At 45.8% G+C, this 26,630-nt stretch overlaps 2 protein-coding genes across 2 annotated transcripts in view; both read right to left on the bottom strand.

Moving 5' to 3' along the window:
* Window positions 1–6,705, bottom strand: part of LOC111853998 (uncharacterized) — an 82,416-nt gene extending 75,711 nt beyond the window's left edge. The window contains exon 1 of the mRNA XM_072714732.1: window positions 6,310–6,705. Within this exon, the coding sequence (XP_072570833.1) occupies window positions 6,310–6,421 (112 nt within the window). The 5' untranslated portion in view covers window positions 6,422–6,705. The remainder of the gene's footprint in view (window positions 1–6,309) is intronic.
* A 1,601-nt stretch (window positions 6,706–8,306) lies between these two features.
* LOC111853984 (probable voltage-dependent N-type calcium channel subunit alpha-1B) overlaps window positions 8,307–26,630 on the bottom strand; it is a 117,418-nt gene continuing 99,094 nt past the window's right edge. The window contains exons 34-49 of the mRNA XM_072714731.1: window positions 25,914–26,009; window positions 24,805–24,921; window positions 23,935–24,000; window positions 23,362–23,453; window positions 23,098–23,248; window positions 22,635–22,762; window positions 19,912–20,008; window positions 18,135–18,240; window positions 17,334–17,441; window positions 16,319–16,431; window positions 15,836–16,005; window positions 15,455–15,590; window positions 15,011–15,121; window positions 14,109–14,331; window positions 12,135–12,364; window positions 8,307–11,555 (exon numbers count right to left, since the gene is read on the bottom strand). Of these exons, the coding sequence (XP_072570832.1) occupies window positions 11,118–11,555; window positions 12,135–12,364; window positions 14,109–14,331; window positions 15,011–15,121; window positions 15,455–15,590; window positions 15,836–16,005; window positions 16,319–16,431; window positions 17,334–17,441; window positions 18,135–18,240; window positions 19,912–20,008; window positions 22,635–22,762; window positions 23,098–23,248; window positions 23,362–23,453; window positions 23,935–24,000; window positions 24,805–24,921; window positions 25,914–26,009 (2,382 nt within the window). The 3' untranslated portion in view covers window positions 8,307–11,117. The remainder of the gene's footprint in view (window positions 11,556–12,134; window positions 12,365–14,108; window positions 14,332–15,010; window positions 15,122–15,454; window positions 15,591–15,835; window positions 16,006–16,318; window positions 16,432–17,333; window positions 17,442–18,134; window positions 18,241–19,911; window positions 20,009–22,634; window positions 22,763–23,097; window positions 23,249–23,361; window positions 23,454–23,934; window positions 24,001–24,804; window positions 24,922–25,913; window positions 26,010–26,630) is intronic.

Raw genomic sequence — 26,630 nt, 5'->3', positions numbered from 1 at the left:
AATGAGACCAGAAGAGGCGGAGAAAATTGGGGATGGATGTGCGCAGCCCTCAAAAATCCACAGAGGAACGGACCGCTGAAGCCCTCCGAGAGAGAGACTGTATTCCAGAGCAGGGAACCTCACACAGGGTCTGCAGGACACAGAAGCTAAGCTACAGAACGCCGATTATGATCATTCAATAACATCGGTAAACAAGAAAATCTCAGACCAAAAGTCAGAAACAAATATGTTACATTTATAGCTGTCAATCTGGTCTTGATAACTATGTGCATAGTGTTAAAGGAAATGGTTGTTCCAAATGACAAGCATGTTCTTCCACATTTCTCTACAAACCATCCATGCAGCAATGATTGGCCACTTCCCTTGTCATTCACTGATTCAAATCAATATGCTTTTACATTTACTGCATTGGGCAGATGTGCTTAGCCAGAGCGACTTACATAAGTGCTTAGAAATCTCATCGGTGAATACATTCTGATACTGGTTTAATAGATCCCGGCTAAGAATACAATCATCCTAAAAAACTCTGTTAGCAAGTAATATATTTTTTCAATTAAACAATCAGTATAATCTTGGAAGTGCTAATCCAAGCACTTCCGAAAGAGGTAGGTTTTAAGTTGTATATATAATTATACAAGTAAATCATATATAATTATATATAATTGGCTTTTGATGAGGTCAGCCCTCCCATATGAATTATGGCCCCTCTTAGCCCCCACCTTATAATTGCCCCTGCTTGTACCAGCAGTTTAGAAAGCAGTGATAGGTGGCAGTAAAGTCCACAATACCTACCGCCCCCCCACAGTTGTTTCCCTTCAACACAGTTTGTCTCCCCACCAAGTCACCCCTGCCCTAGCTGATGGCCTGATGCCGGTGGATCGATGGATTGGTAGATACTCTGCATTTCTTACACATCATTTTCCATGCTCACCATTTGCTGTTCCTTCAGCACCTTTGACAGAAGGTTAATGTCTGCTAGCAGATCGAAAGCAGGATGTGCAAAATGGAACAAAGTCCTGGAGTTAGTGCTGGGAAAACTTACTGTCAGGACACCTCAGGTTTCCCGTCCCGCAGCCCCCACCCCCCCAAGTGAATTTAGTGTCAGACAACCCCCCTCATGCAATCTGTCAGAGCATTAAAAGAGTCTGAATGATTTGAAACAAGAATGATTTTAAACATGTCAATTAAAAAAAAAGGACAAACGATGTCTTAACAAGTCTTGACAGACATATAGACGGGAGGAATTTTAATCCGAGGACTCATCTTTCATCTGACTTGTCAAAATATATACAAGTATGAAAAATAAACAAAAAAAAACTTTTTTTTTGACACATTGTTTCACCTGAAACTTTCAGCTAAATTCATGGGCAATTGCAGTAATCAGTTGCTAAAAGACATGAATACACATGAGAGCTTCTCAAGAGCAGCAGAAAGCGTCCACTGCAAACAAGCTTGGCGTGAGATTGGCGTGAGATTGGCGTGACATTGGGAAATGGGGTGCGTGTTCAACGTCTATGAAAAGCTGTGTGCTGATCGCTGAAGGCCTCTATTCCCTCCCACTGCGACAACACAAGTCACTGGGAAAACACAATGTCAGTGATGGGGCCATGGATGGCATGGTGCCACACAGCTGGGGGGGAGGGAGGGGGGGTGTGTGGCTCAGATCAGAAGGTTGCCGATTGAAGCCTTTGCAGAATAATCACATCTCCATTGGGCCCTTAAATGGATAAATGACCGACACAGTGCTCAGACCCCAAACTTGTGTGTGTATGTGAGAGCAATGCACCTATAATTGTGTGAATAAAGCATCATCATCTACACCACATGCATAACACACCATGGACCTGAAGACATGACATTTTGTCTGTGATGAGAATAAAGTGGATTTGATCAACCTCTAAGCCTTTCCGTTTAGGCTGCAGTGTAGCGTAGAATTTAAGGAGGTGTATCGTGGTTGAGAACGGGAAGGAAATTTAAATCTTGTTGTGGACACTGCTGATGTCTCGTGGAGGCTGATGTTCGACCCGATTCGCCTCAGTGAACACCACCGAAGCAGGCCGTCTACCTGACCCGGAGGACACTGTACAATAGCTCAGATTCTCTCGGTGGCTGTTTTTCCTACAACACAAAAAAACCATTCTGCCACTTTACACCCTGGCATGACCAGGGCTTCCGATCGACCAAGTATGGGCATGAACCCATAACCACCGGTGTTTTCTGCGTGAGAAGATCACATTACGCTCAGTGTGTGCAGTTACAAATAGCGGCTTGCATTGGTTTTCCTTGTATGCCAATAGATCGCCATTACTTGGAGGCAGACCCAGATATCTGATCCATGATCCCACTCTGTTGATGCCTGTGGACCATGTTATTGCAACAAAGAAGACCAATTTTTTGTGGCACCTCAGACACCCCTGGCAGGACCACCTCAAACAATAATTTTGCACCCTCACTAATACCATACAGCCTAGCGGTGAACACAGGAAGAATCTACAAACACACTTTATCTCCCTCAACCATCAGGCATTTAAATGGCTTTTCAGCTCCACTGATTCCGGTGGAGAAGTAAACCAAACACATGTCAACTAAACAAGACCATCAGGCTACTGCTCGTCAAATGCACAAAGAATCGTTCGTCTGTCCCGTATCACTTACAGAGAGTAAACAAATATCAAGGGGTATTAAGAGAATTAAGGGTACGATGGAGACGAAAGCAGAGCTGGCAGTTTCATCTGAAGTTTACACTGGCTGAACTTAAGTGACAGAGATAAGTGAATTATCACTTTAAGTGCAAAGTGCTGGTGATGTGAAATCACCAACACATTTCCGACCTCTCTGGAAAACCAAGGAGATCTGTGTGAAGAGCTTGAACTGGGCCAACAAAAACATTATCAGCAGATGTGATCCAGCTGACCGCATTTACCCAGCCGTGTTCCTAATAGAACATGGAAGACTTTCTTTTTCCAGCACCCCACACCCCAGTCTCCATTCAGACTAGGACCTGAAGTCCAGATCTGATTCGTCTGGGGCAGTATCTGAATGTCTGCTAAGTCTGGCAAGTGAAAGGCCTGTGACTAGACCTGGAAGCTTCACGGGGGTCAGCCCCAGGTCAACACACAGCAGACAGCAGCCCTTGACCCCGTGGAGGACCCTTCTCCAAGAGAACCAATTGAAGACCCCTAAGGTGGAACAGGAAAGGTCAACGTTGGGCAATGTTGCGTGCCGATTCACTCAAAATGGGAGAAATGAAGCGGGAAACAGTGGTCCCCAGAGAGGAATAAGTCTAACAGACATGCATGAAGACACGCTGGAGACTCTGCTTTCAGATGGGAGCCTAGGAGGATCAAACCTCACCTTTGGGGACTGCTGTCAGCTTTGATAATTATCAAAACTTTCCCACTATATTTTGCCTCTGTGGCTATGTAAATCACTCTATTAAATGAAAAGGCATCTAAATGTAAATGATTTGCATTATTTTGCCCTAATATTCCATTTTCACATATTACAAATTTCTTCTGTAATTGTATAATTATTTTGACAGTTTGAGACCCCCAAGGTTTGAGGTCCCCTGTTGGCCACAAACAGTCATTACACTAAATATTAAATCTTAAATAAATATTAAAAAATAAATGCTCTTCATACTGAATCAGTATGTTCTGATAGCGAGCTATGATCTTCTGACTTTACTCACTGATTGCCAAAAAAAGGTTAACTAAGCTGAGCAGATTCTTCACCACAAACGATTGATGAGAATGCAGCAAACTTGGTGGGATTAGGGTTAGGGTTGGGGTTGGGTTAGGATTAGGGTTGGGGTGGTAAAAATGATTTTTTTTTTGCATTTTATTACATAATTGATAAATAATTCAGCTGTCTAGGAATTATATCCCCTAAGCTCCTCTGATCAGTTTCAAATTTAGCCACAACAATCACATCATGCCACCCAGCAACTGGTAAGTGCAGAGTCAGAGTCTAAGCCAACATGCAGAATAATAATTTGAAGAAATCCCCACCCAATGAAAAACATACAGGTAAAATAAACTTACAAGCGCACTCTAGGTTGGATACCCTTGTATGGACAAAAAGAAAAACTCTTCGCAAAAGGACTTGAAGTCAGGAAAAACCTAACAACAAATATTGGTGCCAATTAGTAAGAAATCTGAAGTCGATTCCGGCCCAGAATGAATCTTAGAAATTAGCCAGCAAGGGTGTGGTCCTCCTCTAAGGCCATAGACGAGCAGAATGACCAAAGAAAGGAAAACAAAAACAGAAATGGCAAACAGTGAAATGAGGCAGCAAGCTAAAGTGTGAATTCCTGAAGGTTTAGATGCTTGCATTGTGCCGTGGGGGGGGGGGGGGGGGGGTACAATAACAATTCCCCTGTTCAGCCCTGGGCTGGAATAAATTCATATGAAGTTAACAAGCATCTTTCCCTGCAGGCCACCAGCATGCGAGGCAGCTCATGCGGCTCTGACTCTTTAATAGAGAATAAATAAGAACCAGCAGCAGGCGTAACTTTCTGCTGCTCTCACTGCAGCTGACGCAGCTGCTGAAACAGGAGCTGATTATACACAAGCACAGAGGTGTGTTATCTTAGCTTGACCTCCTATCCATTTAATAAAAAAAAAGTATGTAAAGGCAGCATTCACACACCGAAGGGCTCGATGGGCCACTGAGGACGTAACGTCAGCTTGAGGTCTCGTACGTCACCCCTGACCGTGCGACCAAGAGTGACTCGTAAACGCTGGAAGCAGGATGCGAACTTCAAGAATTTTTATCTGCTGCAGGACTGAATGCATGTAGCCAGTCATGTCTCCACTAGCATTAAGATCAGTCCAAACTGCAATCAGTCTTTCTGCCAGCAAAAAAAAAGTTCTGGTTCGGATCTAATTTGCTGACTAATTTGCTGTCATTTGAAGCCCCATGTTGTCGACTCAGCATTAAAGTAGCCCACAAAGTTCACCAGTGACCCCAAGCTGCAGCTTTTTAAGAATCATTTCTCTGTAAAAGACCAGGGAGAGGGGAGAGGACCACCTGGACCATCGGCATTGGCTCGCTGCCTCACGGTCGCCAGGTAACGCAGCTGGCCATCAGCCAATTGTCTTTCATGTAGCGATGGAACGCATGACATCGCTCATACTCCATTCATGCCGTATCTCTAACGACCGTCACGGTTGACAGACCTGAAGAGGGACCAACTTTCTTTTTTTTTTTTTTAAATACCTACCCCCAGTGCTAAGTGTCCTTCCCAGTCCTGATGATACCACCATCAAGTGGCCCCTACCATCATAAAACAATAAAATCAAGACTAAACTACTTCTGTACCAAAGTTTCAATCCACTTAACGCCAAAAATTTTGGCTTTAAGCAGCTGGGAGGTTAGACAAAGGAAGACAGACCTCATGCAACTGAAGGGCTGCTGGAACACAGTCAAATAATGTAGCTTGTTTCCTCATGTGAAATGCTCCGGAGCCTGGATGTAATCTGTATACATTCCCAGGGCCATTTCTCTTGTAGTCTGTATTTAAGCTCAGGGAGGGTACTGCTCCTCATAATCAGAAGCAAGCTATATTACACGGTTTTTTTTCTGGAAAGATAATAACCCAGCCTGAATGTCCAAAAGCAATACATCACGGGGATTATAGTGTGGATGTGAATCCCTTTATTGTGTAAGAGAAGCGCCAAGTCAGCCTTAAATACAAACACACTTATATAAAATTGTGTGGTTATTATCCCACCAGAGACAACCTGTTATAACTCAAATTAACTTAATAACTACAGATTAACACCACTCTCCCAACACTAAAACGGGTAACTTCATTTTGGCTGGAGTCTCGGGAAACACATTTTCATATAGCTGACCTGCTTTAATTAAATGAAGTAAATTCAATTATGTTTGCGTGGAAATTGCAAAAAAAAGGGCAATTTCTTCAGCTGGAATCAGACTTAATGGGAATGTATGAGCACCAAATAAACAAACAAACAGTGGCTCCACGAGATAAAATAAACCAAATTATTATAAAATAAAAAGAGGCTAGACGTGACAAACCCGATTATTAAGAAAAGGCATAATGGACACAATGAAAACGGATAATACAATCATAAAAACAAATTACAGACGAAAATATAAAGCGTTTCATTTATTTGATTTGTAGTTAAACAGCCGATTTAAATTTTATCAAATCCTGAAGCAAAAATATGTAACCAAATCAATCCACAAGCTAAACACGAAATCGGGTGGATGGCACATGATTGTCTGAATCGATCTCGTTACATAGATCGCGCATTTTATTTATCTTCTCGCTACCCTTACCTGTCATTGCAAAACCCGACCCGGTCTCTGCGGCAGCATCAGTCGGCTCCACCTCTGCAGGAGCACCGACCTCGGCGAATACCAGCGACAGGAGGACCCACTTTGGAAACATTCTTCACTCTTTTGCTAACATTTAAACTAAATAAAAGAAACGTAACACTATGGATATCCCCCCTTGTCTTGAGGGACACTGCTGTCTTGGCGGAAACGGTACATGTTTTATACTGGAAAACTTTTTTAAAGTATAATTTCGTATTTGGTCTGACTAGTCTGTGTATTTTTTATACGTTTTACTATTGCCGCGTATAATAAACTGCTCTACAGCCGAGAGTATACTCTCTCTCCCCCCGGTCCTTTCCACTTGCTCTTATATAGCCCCTGTCTCCGCCGAGTGCTCATAACTTAACACGCACCTCGGCATTGAAGTGGCCGGGATTGACGCCCACGGCCCCGCTTTGCGGCCAATCAGATCGGGCCGCCCTCCGATGCCGCACCTCAGCGGCCCCAGCGCTCACATCACCTGGGAGGTGAGGGGCGTGATCCCCCGTAACAACTGCGGCTCTAGCGACGCCGGTAAGTAATTATCCTGAATTAAACCGGGCGTGTTTACCCTGGTGTTTAAACGTATTCTGTTTCATGTTGCTGTGTTTATTATACACAAGCAACAGCAATTTATTCGCTAAAGATATAAACATTAAGATAATAAAAAATAATAATGCCGCACCCTGTACTATTTTTTGTCTAAATGTATGCGCGCGTGTGTGCGCGCTACTGCATGCAAACCCGCAATTTACTTGAAGATTATTAAAGTACCTATAAAGTACTATAAATAACCCTTTTTCCTTGAGATGAACAAATTGGTGGAAAGAAGAATAACGCATAAAGCAGACAGCCTCACTGGAGGATTGATTGATGAATTATTATGCATGGACTGATAAATATTGGTATAATGCATGTGGACTACAGTAAACCGCACAATGTCACGAAATAACAAGACACGTTAAATTTAATGGCGACTTTGATCACCGTACTAGTCTAAGTCGCTCATCTACAGGTAAACGGGTTAACTGCTGTATTAAAAGCAATGAAATGTGCGTTCAACATGTACTGTAAAGCTGCCTTTCATGGTCAACCGCAAGACAACTGGACCCTGCAATTTATTAGCGGGCTTCGCATGCGTGGTTAAGACTGATGTATTGGCCGTTGCTGGAACTGAAATACTCATGTTTCTTGTTAGCACTGCAGCGATTAAATACAGCACCCGTAATTATATATCAGTTCCCGAATATGCGTTATTAAATTTTTATACTTCGGCGTTGCTTGGAAAAAAATATATTTTTCTTTCACACAGAGTTTTGTTTTTGTGAATGCGTCTTTCGTGGTTTTTGGGACATTAATGCAATTGAAAACAGAAAGCCCGTGGTTGTAAATCTGGCCCATCTTAAAGAAATGTAACAAGGTTCAATAAATATCTGCGCCGTTTTATGTCCGTTTGAGCTCGCACGTCACTGAGGCGCGCTGCTGGTCCGTTCGGAGCTCGCTTTCCTTCATGCCTTCCCGGGCCAGGTAATCTGATAAAAATCCTGCCATCTGATACATTTCGTAAATCCCTTATGCACCAGCCAAACGACAATTTAGGGATATTCCCCGTACTTGATAGACGAAATTACCTTATCTTCGCATCCAATGGGTAAAAGCGGGGAAATAATCAGTATAATAACCCAAGAGAAACGGAACGAAAGTTGATCCAGTCAGTTTCAGTTCCGGTCCACAAACATAATGTCAATGTCAAATCATCATCCAAACACAGCAATGGGAACGTTTTAATTTCGTGAAAAGCAGGCGAAGAAATCAAACTGATCTGACAGCTATTTCTCTTACACTTTTCACTGACGGCAGTAAAATACTAATGAGGAACAGAGCTGGCACGACAGACCACAAAGGATGAGCTCACCATGACTGTTTTTTTTTTTTCAAAGTTTTATTTTTGCGTCTTGTTTTAGTCCAAGGAGTACGCCTCATACAAAATATACGGTAGAAACAACGGCAGGCTTATGGCCATCACACAGCAATCAGGCAGCAATCAGTGGGACAGTTACCTCTGATTCCTCTCTGTTGCCTGAAAACCTTTTTATGATGTTCAACACTGTTCATGGAATATAAGTGTCTTTTTTTCCATAAACGTCCAGTTTATATCAAAGATCAGAAATCAATAACTGGTGAAGACATATTTAAAAAATGAATAAGGATATATATATATTTTTTTTACATGCACATACTTTTTTTCTCCACACATGCAAACATTGCTTTTTCAAGCTGGATGAAATAATTTAAAATAAAAAAGTGAGGATGACTAATTTGATGGGGGGGGGGGGGGGCTAATGACAGTAGAACAGTCACAGTAGGTAGGGGTGATTATTTGGCAGAGAAACCAAATAATTATGGCAGACTCAAACCCTCCTCATTAATGAGACGAACGCTTATATGGATTAATGACCCATAAAGCAAATTCTCTGTACCACTAAGTCGTTCCTCATTGGCTAGTGCTGAGTGTCAAGGGGAGAAAAGACAAAGATAATTAAAAATGCCCATACGAGTTGTCATCATGATGACATCGACTCTTCGTCTCGTTTCAAAGCAACACTTCTTGAGCTCCACAAGCGAGGCTGTGATAGGTGCAGTTTTCCATTAAAATCACACATCCACTTGCTGATTGGTCAGATTATTATTATTATTGTGCCTTTACATGTGTCATACTTTTGCGTGTATATACAGTGTGCATTTATATCCTGCAGCTCCGTGAGGGATTTGGTCAGTCATGCTACAGAGTGTCAGGTTGTGGCCCGGCCCGCTTTTGTGGTACTCGGGACTGCAATGGAGAAAACGACAACCTATCCATGGACCACAGGTGGCTCCACTTACACACGGGTGTTATCCCTAAGATCCATTTTTTTTGGGGTGGGGGAGGGGGGGGGTAAATGGAGAAAAATACATAGCCTTGCCAGGATGGCGATGGCACACACGGAACACTGCTTGGAGAGATCGACGGACAGCTACTTACTACTTAAACCTGAGCCGGTGTTGCGGTCACAGAATCCATGTGATTCGCGACTCTCCCGTTGACTTGACACCCTACTCACCATAAACCAGCCGGCGGCTGGGTCCAAGTGGACCGAGGACCAGCGAACGGCGCTTCCTAAAGCAAAACCGGCCACCTACAGTAAGAAAGTCCCCTTTCACGTTACTGGGATGAATGTCCCAAAAAGTGGCATCGCTGACCCCATACACCTGAACGGTTGGGGTAATCCCTTCCTCTGGAGGGAATATAACCCCAACTGTGGGCACAGGAAGAGGCTTCTGGGAGGGCGCCATCGGTGGGGATCATGGAGACTTAAGAGGAATAGAGGGACCCAGTGTCCCGGTGCCAGAGCTTGGACTCCAGCTTTCGGGACTGATTACACGGAGGCTGACAACATATAACCTGAGCAGAGGAAGACCCTCCACACATACCAACCACAAGCAGTCAGCCCACCACTCCCACACAGTTGGGTCCATCTAAGTAATTCTGGCTGTTTTAGCTGGCAGATGTGGCTTTAACCATACATTTCTATTATTCCAGACATGCACTATGATATCTTGATATATTCCTCTCAATTTGGCACTATTTTTATTAAAGTCCTTTATCATCTAGGTACAATATATAATTTAAAATACTAGAGAAATATTGTTACGCATCTCACAACTTACAACTAATGTCTGTATCTAACATGGTTAATAAAAATCCCTCATGACTACTTTTACACACCTCCCACCCAAATGCTAAAGCGATCAAAAAAAAAAATAAAAAATGAAACGCTTGCATTGTTTCTATAAGACATTTAGAAGGTTAGGCACTTGGTAATCATCAGCTGGAGCAGGACGCGGGAGACTCTCGATCTGACAATGTTACATAATGACACGAAAATTCACAAAGAACACTGTCCTGTTTACAGTCTACAGAAACGCACGCGATTAAAAGGTAAGGTCTACCCTAAGTTGTCGGAAATCAAAAGGAATTTTTATTTTCTGTCCCTTTATTTTTGTCCTCTCCTTGTGAAATAGTTTGCTCACAAACTCTGGGGGCATTTCCGTGAAACGGCAGCAAACTCCAGATGTCACCTACAGTGAACACTATCCTTCCTGTACATCTATTATCATTACATAAGTTGTTCTCGCCTATAAAATACTACAGCGTTGGAACAGAAGGAAACGTCCTAGCAGCAGTCATTGTGCTGTGTATTTAGGTCTCCTGTCTCCTTATAAAAAGTATCTGCATCTAAGTTCTTTCTCCCCCAGATGAGATGGGATTCTGGCATTTCCTGTTAACGACTCGTCTCTCAAAGGGGCGAATAATCAACAGAAACGCTGTATATTTTGTATCCTTCTTGTGGCCCCAAATCAGGAGAGGATATTTTTTCTCCACCACAAATAAAAGGATTTTTTTTTCTTTCTGTTGTTGAGACTCATTTCAGGTTACTGGTTGTTAAAAAAAAGATTTTGAAATGAAAATATTGGACAATCCTTGAGATTTTCTCCCTTTTTACCCCTATAATTGGATGTTTTACTTCTCTATTATGCACTTTTGAAAACAGATACACATGCATACATACACAGAAATACCCAAAGCTAAGTGCACACACACACACATACACACACACATGCACGCGCACACACACACACGCCAGTGTAAACTGCTGCCTCTGTAAAGATGATAAAACTCATCTCATCAAAACTTATCATTGATCTCTTGTTTTGGCATTTAAGCCACACTAGCACCAATCATCCTCCTTCTCCTGATGGCGACTGCGCCCCCTGGTGGCAGAGCCGGATCCCGCTGGGATGCCCAGGGCAAAGTGGTACCCGTTGGGGACGCCCCGGCCGCGTTGGGCTGGCGGGTGCAGCGCCAGGCCCTGGGGGCCAGGAGTCTGAGCGGGGTACACCCCCTGAGAGCCGAGCGCGTCCTGGAAAACGTCTGCCTTCTCGGGCTGCCCGCCGCCACGTTGCTGGAGCGCATCCCACCCAGATGAGCTCGGGGCGGGCAGAGTGGCGCGCGCCGTCCCCAGCAGCACGGGGGAGGAGTTGGCAGTCTTGTATGCCACGCTGGGTCGGGGGGTGAGGGGGGTCTGGGGCAGCTGGCGACGTCCGCGGCTGGGGGTGCTGCCCCCGGAGGTCAGGGTCACCAGGCTCCCCCTAGTGGAGCCACTGCCCTAGATGTAAATGGAAACAAAGCGAATGAAAACAGACGACGATGACAAGAGCCAATGGGGGGGGGGGGGGGGGGGATGTAGAAAGGTCATAGGTCACATAAAAATACAGGCCCAGCAGAGATGAGCATGGTAGAGGGGACAGGGGAAAGGCCACCGGGGGGGTTGTCATGGGGATGGGACGGACAAACACCAAGAAGCACATAGAGGTGGTGAAGAAGAGACAGGAAAACAAAACCCGACATATGTGAGAGATTTCAGGCCATTAATGATGGCGGACAAGGACTGTCCTCAGATCAGTTTGAAGACCAGCTGTGTTTGTCAGCTTGGTCCTCCAGTACTAAGCAGAGATTCTCATAGCAGCAGGCCATTCTGCCTGTGCTAGACCACGTGAACCAGACACCTGACTTCTGGTCAATTGTGGGCGGAGCCTCATTAAACCCTTTGGCCCCTGACCCAATAAAAACCATTCACCTTTCTTGAATACTAGATCAACACTAATGCAACACTGGCATTGGTACCCAATGAGCCCCTCCTCTTCCCCATGTGCCCCTAGGTCCCGCCCCCTTCCCCCAGCCCCACCTGCTTGTTCAGACCCAGCTCTGAGGCCTCGCTGGGGGAGGTGGAGCGGCTGGCCGCAGCCGACCGGGGGTGGTACAGCTCGCGGCTGCCGTAGCGGTCACAGGAGTAGTACCGCTGCTTCCTCTCACCCCCCGTGGATGACGAGGGCGGCGGCTTGCGCTCATGTGACCGCCCCCGCTCTGGTGCCCGCTGCCATGAGGAGAGCGCCCCCTCTGGCTCTTCGGGGGATTCTGCAGATCACAACACAACCGGTGGGGTAAAGGCTGCTGAAGTCTAGTTAATATTTAAACACACATACAAATGCACACCTAATACCACTTATGTACTCAGCTGCTGAAATGAATGCATTGCGATCTGGCGTCATACTCCTAACTAGTCCAACAGGCTTTCTGTATTGCAACAAGCATAACATTCTGACAACAATGTGAAGGTTGTGGGTTCGAGTCCCAGGGAGCACCCCAAAATTGTGTTGCTACCAACCAGTACGAGTCGCTTTGGTTAAAAGTGCCAGAGAAATGTAACTAAGAATCAGGACAACTAAAGGATGCTGGGTAACTGAAATTGTCAGGGATACACACCAACAAGCCAGTTACGATTTGGGGAAGTGTTTTAAGGAAACAGATGTAAAACAGAGCTGGCATCTGAAAGCGGGTGAACATTTAACACAAACGTGGCTTAGCGGGTCCCCTAATGCCACAGAGAGGACAGGGCCCCCGGCTGGCACAGTCTGGGTCTCCCCTCATTAGGAATGCAGGCGTCTTTGCTCTGACACACAGCAACGATTACAGATCCTCAAGGTTAGTTTTTCCTCTTGCCTTGCCAAGACATGCTGACAAATTAGGGACTGCGATGTCTGGGTGCCTTTTTATCTCTTTAATAAAGGCCAGCTGCACGTCTCTGCCCTGCGCCACCGGCTGTCAGGACCCGTCACCTTGGTAACCAGGGCCAAACTTCCCTGCAGACCCCTGGCAGTGGACCCCTGCCTGCCGAATAATGTATCCATTCCTCAGAGGTTAAAGTATACTGTTTGTTTAATACATAGCTGTTTATGTAGAAAATGTAGAAGTAGAGACATTCAAAGGGCTGTTTCATACTGGTGACAATTTGCTATTTATTTGATGGTTTATTTGTGGTTTATTCACTTAGCAAATGCTTTTGCAAAGAGCAAATGTTTTCTTTATTGGCTCCAGGCTCACTTGGACCTTATATTGGAAAAACAGTTACGGGAGGTGGGTGGATGGATGGATTCATGGATCACTTTGAATGCAAATGAACACTTTTTTTTTTGTAAAGTATCATTTCAGGTGAAGCGAAAAAGCAACATTCCGACAACTATGGTTCTTTGCAGGAAAACATCATCCTACACCAGGAAATAAATGGTCAGACGCCGCCTGAGTGGTTGTAACATGGTCACATGCTTAGCAGTGAACTGTCATTAAGGCTACAAGGTACTGGAATGACAGTGCATCTCCAGGAGAAGGTTCGCCGTTTTAGCAATGAAGATGGTGGCCATTGTTACACCATAGAAAGCTGTAAATTGGGAAATAGCACGTAACAGATATTCCATGGTGCTACTGTATGTTACTTCCCCCATGTGCAAACTAGAATCCCTTTGGAACACCCTGCACATGCCTGTCACTTTTCACTTTTGCCTGTTTAACCAAATTTCTTCACATTTGGCAACTATGTAAACCAAAAAAAAAAAAAAAAACTTCCCACATCTCCCACTGTTAAAGGATGAGTAGAACTTAAGTCTTGATTGCAATCACCGCACTGTTTGTCCATTTCCATGGTTCCAAGGCAGCCCTATAAAGAACACTGCCACCTAATGGTAAGGAGTGGAAGTGCACTTACTTTATCAAAGCGTACTGGATTGTCCCCATATGAGGTCGGAATGATGGAGGCATATCTAGAGGTGCAATGGAGCTGGAAGCAAAAGAGATGTGGAAGAGCAGGAAAAGAGGCCCCACTGACCAGCAAGGGCCGCCTGCTCTGACGCAGCCGTCCGCTCTTGCGACCTCTGCTTTCTCTCCCTCTCGCGGCGCCGGTGGCAGCGGTGGTGGTGATGGTGGTGATGGTGAGGCCGCTCCTGGGCCGGCCGCTCCAGGGCATAGTCACGCAGATTGATCTCCGGGGGGTGGTGCTGGGGGGCGAGGGTGGACACGGAGCGTTTCATGGGGCTGGCGTCTGGAAGTGGCTGAAGATGTGAGAGATGCCAAAAAAAAACAATATAAGGAAAAAAAGAATTGACTTTCTGTTCATCCTCATTTTAGGTTTTAGGTTTTTGCTGAATGGTTTGGCTGAATGGTTTGAATGTCACTGTCACAGGATATTAAACTCACACTGACATTAGAGCCACATAAAGCCCACAAAATGACCATACAGTCTGCACAGTTATATTTGACTGGTGTTGTTCTTCATAAATGAGCACTCCTAATCTAAATTTATGTTTTTGAACATCAATTTGTGAATTTGTGAGTTGCTTGAACAGAACAGGAAGAGCTCAGTCCCACCACCTAGTGGTGAGAACTGATATAACTTACTGCCTGCAAATAAACCTCAGTGTAACATTCTTCTTTCCTACAATTTTTTTTAGAGAGAATCCTCATTGTAAGAACTGGGAAACCGAGATGAACTCAGAACATGCTGCAGAAAAACAGATCTACAAAAGGAGCAGCTAAACGTATATAAAGACCTTGATTCTGCTGGATCCTAAGCAGGTCTCTGGGTCTCTAAGCACAGCAAACAGGATATGCAGCCCAAAAAAAATGCTCCCAGAATGGGAATCCGTCAAGCTGTCAGGGGGCGGATTCTACCATGAACCACTGGACCAACAAGACTGCTAGTGGTTGGCGGTGCCCCAGAGGAGAGCCTACCTGACCCTGGGCATTCAGCCTGGGCATGGATGCTGCCCGTCCCTGGCTCTCCAGCCCAGAGAGGCTTCCATCATTAGTGTCATGTTGCATCTCCATCATCTCCACTGATTCCTGCATACAGGCAGACTGGCCTTCAGTTCTTCCATCCATGCATCTTCCACACCATATCATTTCATTTAATTTCAATGAAGTTTATTTTCATTTATAACCTTTCTTCATACAGAAAATTAATATCTCATATATTAGAAGGCATAGAGTAGTAAATGAATAATTATGAATTAATAATTTCATTTTTTTTTAAATAGAATGAATGAATGAATGACAAGAGAACTGATCAATCAATCAACTGACAGAGTAAAGAACATGTGTGTATAAAGCCCTGAAAGAGACACGTGTTCTGATGGTAGAACTGGTGATTCCACGGCTGCCCCTCTGGCCCAGTACCTGAGCTTTGATTCTGGGGGGAAGTTCCTCCGACTGGTCCCTCTGGGGGGTCCGTCTCCCCTGTCCTCGAGGTACTTCACGAGACTTCTCTCTCACTCTGGGGGGGGACTCTTTACGGGTGCTGGCTGGGCCTTGGCTGAAGGTGCACAGCGACACACACCAGCACATGCACACACATCAAGTTACAGGCACAGAAAAGGACCCCCCCCCTACAAACACACACACACACACACACTCATCTCACCCCGAAACACAACGCAGTCACACGTCAACCGGCAGCGAAGCTATACCACAGACACAAGGCTGGGTCAGTGCTTTCCTCACACTGTCCCCTCTGATCACGCCCCCTGCGAGCGCCCACCCCTACGCATGGGGGCTCACCCTGCAGTGCCATTGGTCAAAGACAGAACGGCGGAGGGCACATCCAGCGGGGACTTGGTTTGCGGCTCCGCCTTCATTCCTGGTGTGGAGACACTGACAGGGGGCTCTTGGTCTTGGAGGTGCGTCAGTGGCAGGATGGGCCTGAAGAGGGTGCTCATGCCCATTTTACCCTGCAGCCATGGACCATGAACAGCGTGATCAATGGTGGGAGGGTGGTGCGCATGGGGGGAGGGAGGGGGTTGGGGGGCATCAACTTACACAAGGAACAGCCACAGTGCTCCAACACATCAAGTGCCTAACAGACTAAAAAATTACAAACTATGTTTATATATATATATATTTTTTTTCATTTTCATATCTTACATCCATCACTACAGATTCAAACACCATAGGAACCGATTATCAAAAAAAATCTAGCTATCCAGCTATGTTGATACACTGCTTATCATCCAGGAGGGGGCAGTGTGGCCCCTTAAACATTACCTGGTTGACCCCAGAGAGCTGCTGCTGTTGTTGGAGCTTCTTGGCACGGTTTTGCTTGTAGTAGTCAAAGATCATGAGAGCAGCGTACACTTTACCCACAGTCAGCTCATTGTCTTGGGAGGTGGGGGAAGAAAGGTAAGGATTTTGGTTAGAAGTAGAGCATGGATGGAGTGCAGATGCGGGGCCTACTGGATTAATGTTTTAAATCAAAATTATTTGGATAAAACGGTCCCTCATGGAATGAAACATGAGTATCCATCACCTTGGAAAGCACAATTGTGCTGGTGAATTAAACACACCACAGCTGTAACAGCCTTAAGTTGAACCAGAGCACTTACAAACCTGACCACTAGATGTCACCACAGTCACAGAGCTGAGAGTGACAATAGGAAGTGGTTAAATGAGCAGGTGTGATAAGCGGACACAGCAGGTCATGCAAGTAGAGTCAGGATAGGCGGCCGAGACAGAAGTGGGTCACTTTGGTGTATGAGAGGCCGAGACCGAGTTGATATTTTGGTACCTGCACCTGTCCTACCGCACTAGGCAGGACTGAACTGGTTTGGGGCCGTTTCCCATAGGGCACAGGGCTGGTGTGCCCGCAAGCTTTGGTAATTAACCTGGGTTGCTTCGATAAATGCCCCGCAGTTAATCCGTTTGGCTTCCTCCATAAAAATGTACTAAAATAAAATGGAGCTTCTCCTTCTCCCATTTCTCCATGAATATGAAGGGGCTTCAGCACTAAGTTGGTTTATTTCTCTGCGTGTCTGGATACTTCAGAATATTCAAAACGCCTTTAAGAACCTTCTAGAACAGTATTTCTCCTTTCTTTGTTCCCTCTCCGCACCCGCAACACCAGAATCGAATAACCAAGAACACGGAAAACCTGGTACAGGGAGTGAAAAAGGTGAGAAACGCTATTCTAGAACATCCTCAAGAACTTTAACGGAATCCAATTTGATCAACCACTCCAAAAGAACATGAGGTTCTTTACCCACAGTGTGCCAGGTGGGCTTACGTTTATGAGGCGTGACCAGCAGGTCCAGGGTCTTCTGAGGCAGGCTGGGCCACACGTTGCTGATCTCTTTCTTGAGGTCGGCGTCACAGAGCCGCTGGGCCACCACACCTGCGCATTTCCAAACAGACCCGAAGCTCAGTGCTCTTCCTCCTTCAGCTCCCTCACGAGCAGCAGCTTCGGGTGAGCTTAGCACCGCGAACATGCCGCTCCGCCAGTGAGATGGTACTCATCCAATCCGCTTTAGCCAACATAACCAGCGGTATAAATTCATGAAGTATGAAGATACATTAGATAAAAACACCAGCAAGATATCAATATTAATTAATTCAAGATTCCAAATCCTATTTAACAATAATCATTATCTTATCCACCTTAATAATTTAATTTCTGTCCCACACTTTACACCAAGTCATTGAAGTTCTCTAGTATCCACCATAATAATTTCAGACCTGCACAATCCCTGGTAATTATTCCATTACCATTCATACTCTTCAGAGTTCTATGGCACTTTCTGCCCACAGGTTACCGTGTATCATCCCACTGTGCTGTAACCAGCCTATTATCACCATGGAGAATGTGAGAGCCTCAGCGTCTTAAAGGGCCAACAGAGAGACATACAGCCTGGCTCACTGCTGAGTAAAGATTAAGCTGAAGTTGTTTAGAAGGTGGCGAGAGCAGAAACGAGGATGAACAAGATGGGAGGTCACCAGGTTATGCATCACTGATCGAAGGCAAGGGAGGATGCTGGGAATGAAAGGAGGGTGTGGAGGAGGGACACACCAGCAGGGGGTGTGGTGTTACCTGACGCCAGCTTGATCTCCAGCGCCGTGCGGATGAGGGCCATGAGGGTGGAGGTGAAGTGCACCGTGTTGTCTTCAGCGATGGGCATGTTCATCCTCACCAGCCGCTGGGGAGATGGACGGACAGTCGTCATGGCGTTGGCATCACCCCGTGTCAAGCCTCTTTTTTGAGTCCTGGTAGCGGCTTCGCTTGGCGAGCCAATCCCCAGTTTGGCGTTTAAAGGGGGAGAGCCAGGGGCCAGCGAGTAAACAGTCATTACCAGGACACAAAAAGATCTGAAGAACTGAAGGGGGGAAGCAAGTCTTCCATGCAGACACGGTGCACTATGGCCATGAGAAGATGAAAGCGAGAGAGACACAGGCATGCAGGACCACCAATGCTGGAGAATAGATCTGGGTGAAGCGACTGAACCTCTAGTCCACAACGTCTCTAATGCTACCTTCAGAAACATGAGCAACATGGTTGTGCTTCTGCTGGAATGAACTATAACTCCTGCTGGAGCTGAAAGGCTGGACGTTCCTGCAGAGGTTTTTTAAGACTGCAGGTGATTAAGGATCTGAACTTGTAACCCTGAAGACAGCTAGTTCAAGGCCCTAAAGGTCTCCTGCTGTGGACGTCAGGACTCCTAACCTGGCAAAACAGTTCAGTTTTGCAACCAAACTTGGATGATTTAAGCAGCTGTTCCAAGTTCAATTGATCATATTGAGTAAGTGGTTCGAAACTGAGAAAAGACAACAGGTTGTGAGTGTGTCACATTGTAAACAGGAGTGTTACAGATGGTCTCACACACCTTGGTGTTACACCTTCATGGCGCACAGGGTGTTCAAAGCATGCGATGGTTAAAACCGAACACTGAACAGGCATGCATCTGTAAAAGGGACTGTGATGAGCAGACAGCGTGGTGGGTGGGGCTTCAAGGGTGATGGGCAGAGCCAGAACAAATGCCAAACCCCAACAAAAACAGACGACAAAGAGTGAGCAAGCCATGGACAAGGTCTGCAGATGGGCTGGGGGGGGGGGGGGTAAGTCCTCACTCAAAAACATGAAACCGGGGGGAGCCAGCAAGAACAGTAGCCCACAGCTGGGAACTGCTTTTAATATTGCTGAAACTGGGAAACGTTTTGACATCAGGGATCAGAGAGAAAGAGGGGGAAAAGATAGAGAGAAAGAAAAACAAGAGCCCGGGGCTCACCGCACAGCTATGGCGTCCTCACACTTCTCACCAGTCCAACGTTAAGCACCGAGTGGCTAAAGCACGTGGCTAATGCTAGCATCAATGTGCTGATACTAAGCAGGATGGTGGACGCGGGCGGTGGGGACTGCAGACGCCAGGCTGGCACCCCGACATTGTGCCGTGCATGACGTCAGTGTCAGGTGGCCTGAATATGATCTGAAAGCAGCTGGGAATTTCAATTGTGTTGAGAACTAGCAGTGAAAGACTCAACACTTTTGCAGGCACTGTAAGGTCTGCAGTTAAGATTATATAACCTGCTGTACACTAGGTTGAAAGGTTCCCTGATCAGAGCATCCCTCAAAAACTGTTACTATTATAGTGGTGTGTTTTCATGCAAAACAACGTGCTAAAGGTTTTTCCAGCATCATGAGTCTGTCAGCAGCTGTGGGCGGCGCCGTTTGGAAAGAGGAGTACAGCAGCACGACAGTGTCGGGGCAGGAGGAGCACAAAACAGAGGAGAACATCACCACAGAGCAGCACAGCTATTGGCCAGATCGTGAGCGAATGATAGGACGGGAGGAGGAGCAAAAGGGGTGGGGCTACCTTGTAGGCCACTCGGGGCGGACATTTCTTTCCCAAGCCTAAAGGGGGGGACATGTGGCGCAGCATCTCGTACATATCGAGGTAGGTGATGCGGCCACTTCAGAGGGATCGGGGCCAGATGGATAAAGGCCAGGCAGTTGAGGATGGACCAGAACGAAGACAGAAACAAGGAGGACAATGACAAAAAAAAGAGGTCCAGGTTATTTAAATTCCCAGCAGAGGCTTAGAGGCTCGATGCCCACACTAGACAGGCATCACCCCCCCAGTTCAGGAGTTTGGGGTGATGAGATGAGTGTAGGGGCTCTGATCCCAAAGGAAACAGGGGGGCGGAAAATTCAAATGGGGTTGAGGGAGGGGCTGATCTCGTCCTGGGGATGCCTGCTCCCGCATGCTGAGAGACATCTGAGGGCAAGCGGACGGGGCGAGGAAACGAAGCCCTTATCGCTGATCTGCATCTGAGCCTGACCCTCAGCACTTGGATCTTGACGGGAGGCCTGCCTCTTCAGAACCGGCCCAGACTTGTGACCAGAAGGTCAGAAGCGGGCCTTCAGTAGAGTACTCAGTATCAGACAGTTTCCTTAAAAACAGCATGATAGCTGAAATGGCTGATTGCCCACACACGTATCAGTAAGCTAAATCATCCTGCTGGCTAATATGGTGGGCAGATCAGTCAGGTGCCAAGAAATTCAAATGTAGAGACAAAGGCTTGGTTTCCAAACAGGTGCAATTACCAGCAGGCTAATTAATATGGGAGGGGGCGGGGGAGTGTTGTTTTGGGCATTCGGGGGGGGGGGGGGGAGTGGTCTTTGTGGCGCCTCTAAATGGACAAAGTGTTTCGCAAACCTTGTAAGCCACCCTGTTTGGGCACTTCTTCCCTAAGCCAAGCGGGGGGGAAATGACACGCAACAAACTGTACATATCCATGTAGCGAAGGCGCCCGCTGCGAACAGAGCACACTGCGTTAGAGCACTGCTGCAGGGACACACACACGGCCGGGCCTCCTGCTTCAGAGGAGACACACCCATGAGCAACCTGAAAAACATTGTTATGTGCAACATCTGCAAAAAGACACATAAATACAGACAGGACACGCCTGGGCCCGAGACTCAGTATTTTTTATTAGTTTCGGAAGATGGCTTAGGGAGGGACGTTGTTATGTCTTCTTTCTGGGCGGTGTACTGTTACAGGGGAAAATGCTGCCCCCTGTACACCGTGACTAATAAAGCAGATTTTGACCACTGTGTGGGCCACCTTCAGTGCTCCAGTGAGGGAAGTGTGGGGCATTAAGTGTTCTTCTTAGCAGCCTTTGTAACCTATGATCCAAAGTGCTTCTCAATTTGCAAGATCCCAAACAAACCGAATGTATATCCGCCATAGTGGTCTCTGAAATCACTGCACATTTGACTTTCTGATTAGAGGGAGAGAATAAAAGGACTGCATATTAACAAATAAACGGTGGATTCTTCTCTTCATTTCAGGCAGACCAAGTGGGAGAAAGTTAACAAGGTTACAGTTCAAGCTCCACTTCATCTTCATCACTTTATTACTGAAACCTGTCACTTCACTTCCTGCTTAGCCTGTCAGCATTCTTTCATACCCAGAATGCACTGCTTTGAAAGACTCCCTCCCTATCAATGGGATCCAAGGGAGTATTAAATATAAACAGAACCTTTTTGTAGACTTTCAGAAGTTAGTTTCCTGAGATTGATTAGAATTACTTTCTATGGACTTCTTTCCTCCAGAGATTTGAACATTTCAAAGACCCTTCTTAGCTGTCTCTTAACAGCTTCTCAAAGAATTATGGGAAATGAAAATATGAAAGACAATTCTGAAATTTAAAATGTAAACAGGTGGGTAGAATCTAGGTTGCAAAACCACAACTGCATCATGCTTCGTGGCCTGGTTTTGTATAGCACAGTTTAAAAATATCAATACTGCTTGCATTAAATTACAGATTTACTGCTACTGATGAAACTGTAGTTGGTCGTCGGTCTTAAGGAACTCACATGAATTCAGTACATTTAATTGTGGTTATGGTGAATGAATTTTTGCTGATAATGTGTATTTGAGCTTGGAACTGCGATATGTAAAAATACAAGATTTAAATAAAATAATATAAAATTACCCAAACTTTTAAAATTTCAATCAAATTCTCTTTAAGGTCTCCTGTCCCTTAATATGCTCCATAAGCTCAATATATTTCAGGTTATAAAATCATTGTCTTTATCTCACCTTGTTTCCACCGAGGGTGTGTTTTGGAACGGAATACTAATGACTCTGAACTTCAGTGAAAAGCCTTCCCTGCATGGATTTACTGGACTGGCACCTCTGACAGGGATCTCTGCTGGCAGGTTGCTATGGAGACTCTGGATAATCTAGTACCCTGTCCTCATGGGCTTCCAGTCAGTTCCCCATTGGCATCTTGTGGATCCTGCCTTTCCTCTTTTTCATTTAAATGTAGCAGTTCCTGACACCCCCAATGGGGAACCGCCATGACATCATCTATGCTGCTGCCCCCCCCTAGATATATCAGACCCACCTGTGGGATTTTCAGGGATCAGTCAAACAGGAACCGACGGGCGCGATGACATTAAGATGGGATTTGTCAGTCCCTGTACAAAAGCACCACGCTCCGCACGCCCACTCTGCTATAACTCTGTCGCCCTCCATCCCCGCATAACTGTGTTTTCTACCTGCCTGAACTGCAGAGGAGGGACACCTACCAAGCAGCAGGGTCGTACTCTGCCCACACGCGGATGAATTCGTCCAGGTGATGCGGCCCCAATATGGACGAGTCCCGGGTTAGGTATTCAAAGTTATCCATGATGACAGCCACGAACAGATTCAGCATCTGTGAATGAGAGAATCCGCATACGCCCAAATCCAAGTTACACGTTGTTTGAGCTTAGAATTGTTTGTCTCTTGCAAATTTCTTAATTTTCTTTTATTTTCCCCACAATATCAACTACAATAAGTGGTTGGAAGATGAATGTATGGATTTCATATATTTTATTTTACATGTATAATTATCTTTATTGTCTATGGAGACTTGATAATAACAACAACATAATAATAGTAATGATAATTATAATAATAATAATAATAATAATAAAAACATCAGGTGCCACAGCAATGGTGAGGTGTGTGTTATGGCTGTGGGTGGAGTTAAAAGCATGTCACACTCACCAGGAAGGAGCAAAGGAAGATGAAGGAGACAAAGTAGAAATAAGCGAAGTCGCTGCCGCACTCCTTTTTTTCAAGGCCGGACGCACTGTCGCAGTCCCGAAGACTGAGACACGAAAGCATGATATCGTGCCAGGCCTCCCCCGTGGCACTCCTGACACAGACACACGAGCCAAAGAGGTTCAGTTGTGACACATCCTGGTCCGTGAAATAAAATGTGTGAGGGGGGGGGCAGGTGCAGGGACCAGGGGGGAATTCAGTTCTCACCTGAAGAGCAGCATGAGGGCCTGGAAGAAGGTGCGGAAGTTGTTGTGGTGGTTGATGGAGGTTCTCTCATCGAGCTCGATGTTCCCGAAAACCTGTAACCCGATTACAGGCCACAATTATACACAACACCACCCCCTCTTGCAGGATGGTATCTTCCCTCACAGAGAGCACGACGCTGAGGTGTTTGCCGATTAAACCGCAGCCCTAAGGTAAGGCTGCATTCATGTGGGGAGCGCAGAGGAAGCCTGTCTACTGTAGTTAGCAGCAACATCATCACAGGTTCAGTGTCTCCTTGCACCCTGGCGGCGATTAAATCTGCCTCAGGCTCAGAATAACACAGTATTTGATCTCACCTTTCACAACATCAACCGAAAAGCAGTGCCACTTACCAACAAAAATCCGAACAATTCTGGACGCACAGACAAAATACATAAGTGGGTGGGACTTGAACTTGCGATCACTTCCCATTGGTTACTGTACTGGGTCCGTCAAGCTACGCCAGGCAGTGACTGGCAGCATGCGCGTCTCTCAGAGCCTCAATAGTTCGACAACCATCTGGAGGTTGAGACTCACTTGCATCCCGATGATTGCGTAGATGAAAAACAGCATGGCGATCAGAAGGCAAACGTAGGGCAAGGCCTGGGGAAAGGACACACCAGAGATCAGACAGGTGGAATCTGAGGAATTCATTGATCACTAGATATGGCACTGCTGGTGTGTGCAACATGAACTAATTCAATATTATTGCATGACTTGCTGTTTAATTTCATAATAAAACACTACACCCTCCAATCCACTAGAAGGTGCTCTAAGAAATAAAGTAAGATAGTTAACCATACACTTTAACCTCATGAATATTCTCCATGAAACTGATACCACAGAAACATAATTTAATTAATTTCATGTTTGTGTGTGTATGAACCTCAACAGCTGAACCTCCCAATGTTAAGGGTTCTGTGGTCTGTGGAAGGGCAGCTGCTAATCGGCTGGTCTGGGCAGATGTGAAGTAAGCAATAGCCACTGTAAGAGGCTGGATGATACTAAGTGTGATGGATCTGCCCTGACGGAAAGCCCCTTGCCTGGCTGCCAGGGTTGTTATAACGAGTGCTGAGAGCAAAACTTTATAAATAAAGAGCGTTATGTAGTTTTTGGAGCAACTTCAATACATTATAATGAGTAACTTGGAGCAGCTCCAATACATTACTTTATGTAATGAGTAACAATGTAACATCCTTATTTACTTTAAATTGGAGTACCATTGTCAAGCAACAAGTTCATTTTAAAAGTAACATTAAAACAATTGAATCAGAGGGGTCACAGCCTCCGTGTGGTGTAGAGGATGGAGGTGGGTGGAGCTGTTGGACTTGGGTTGGGCTGGGCCAGGGTTATGAGGATTTGAGCTGAGTGGCCCTGCTGTGGGGAAGGGCGAGTGAGATAGCCCACCTTGAAGGACTGCACGAAGGTCCAGAGGAGGATGCGAATGGTGTAGCCCTGGCGGAGCAGCTTGATGAGCCGGGCGGCTCGGAACAGTCTTAGGACGCTCAGGTTAATCTGCTTGTCCTGCAGGGATGGCAATGCATGGCTCACCTTCGCTCAGCTTCCTTAAGTCATAAGTCCTTCTTGCATATATGCTGGGTGAAGGCCTTTCGGCAATGAGAGCCGAGGGGGGGAAGCTTCAGAGCTTTCTCTAATCGCGCCGCTTTATGCGGCGCAAACCAAACGTACAGCCGCAGAAGTGGCTGGCAGCAGGACTGATAGAGAAGAGTGGAGGAGAAGGGTGACTTACTGTAGTCTACAGCGGCCGTTGGGTCATGGGGTGGACAGGCCCCAGCCAAGATTGAGCGTTGACATTGAGGAAGGAGGAGGAGAGCGAGAGAGAGCAGACGAGAAAAGCAGACAAGAATAGCAGTGACGGGCAGCTAAGACAGTCCTGAGCAGAGCAGGGAAGCAGTCTACCAGTATGACACCAAACATACAAGCAGACAGAGATAAACGCAGACGCAAAGGGGGGAGGCACGGGGACAAATTAAAACATTCAGGTCAAGGTGAGGAGGTTAACCATCAAGTGGATATTCTACAAAATAACCTACATATATAAAAACTGACCCACCTCTCAAGACCACAGTACAAATTCTTGATGATTTATGGACATGAAATGGCTGCCCCCCCCCCCCACAAACAAGACAATACTCAAACAGATCAATTGAACATCTTTCTAGTGCCACAAGAAATCCAAAAGGACAGCCAACTATGGAAAGCTGTCAGAAGAGGCTGTCTGTCTAGCTTTAGTTACTCTAGCAAGTCTTTTGATATCCTCCATTCCTATGTTTTTAGTGTTTCTTTTACAGCTACATGTTGTTTAGATTTTTTCATTATATGTACATAAACCCAAATCTATCACTAACCCCTCATGCTGTGCACCCTTCCCCATCTTCCTCATCCTCATCTCACCCAGGCACCGGGCCCCCCAGACACTCCCCATCTCTTCCCCCAACAAAGGTTCTCCTTCAGTGATCCCCCGCCATTGACTCGCCACACCCCGACTTGCTTACTTTGCTTATCATCCTGATCTCTGTGACCAAAATATCTGTAATGCTTCCCAGCACGGTCACAAAGTCAAACACGTTCCAGGAATCCTTCATGTAATTCTGAAAGAGACAGAAGGAAACACACATTTTAACAGCTTTCATAACTTCTTGACATGATCTGGATCACTGGATAATTTCAATGGATGAATATTTAAACAAATAGTCCACTAGTCATATAAACCATGGAGTTAGGTCACAAAAACATTTGATCTTTGAGGAAAGCACTAAAACTCTGATTTACTGATTCCATAAATGCCCAACTATACGGGATGTTACATCTGTTAAATCAACAGGTAATGATAATACAAATATATCAGGCGCTGAAGTGAAGACCATTACAGTTCCGAAAATGCAATTTTAGCCAATATTTAATAAGTCCATTATGTAAAAAAGGTTGGCTTTTGAAAAATACTTATGGGCTCAATCGACCCGTCTGGTTTGCCGTCTGGGCTCAAACAATCACTGCCTCCTCCATAGCCTATAAGGGAGAGTGTCACCGTGGCAAAAGCAAGGGCTAGAGGACAAAGATGCTCTTATCATAGCTAGCCCTACCTCCCTGATTTCTGCCTGTGGAATGACCTACAAATGATCCCTCTGGGAAGCCTCCCGATTATCACCCGTGAGCAGAAACGGAGATCCTATGAGATGGCGCCCCAGGACAGGCTAACTGGGAATGGCACA

This window comes from Paramormyrops kingsleyae, chromosome 7 (assembly GCF_048594095.1).
Source record: "Paramormyrops kingsleyae isolate MSU_618 chromosome 7, PKINGS_0.4, whole genome shotgun sequence".
NCBI classification, from domain to species: Eukaryota; Metazoa; Chordata; class Actinopteri; order Osteoglossiformes; family Mormyridae; genus Paramormyrops; species Paramormyrops kingsleyae.
This window is presented reverse-complemented; position numbering and strand designations above follow the sequence as displayed.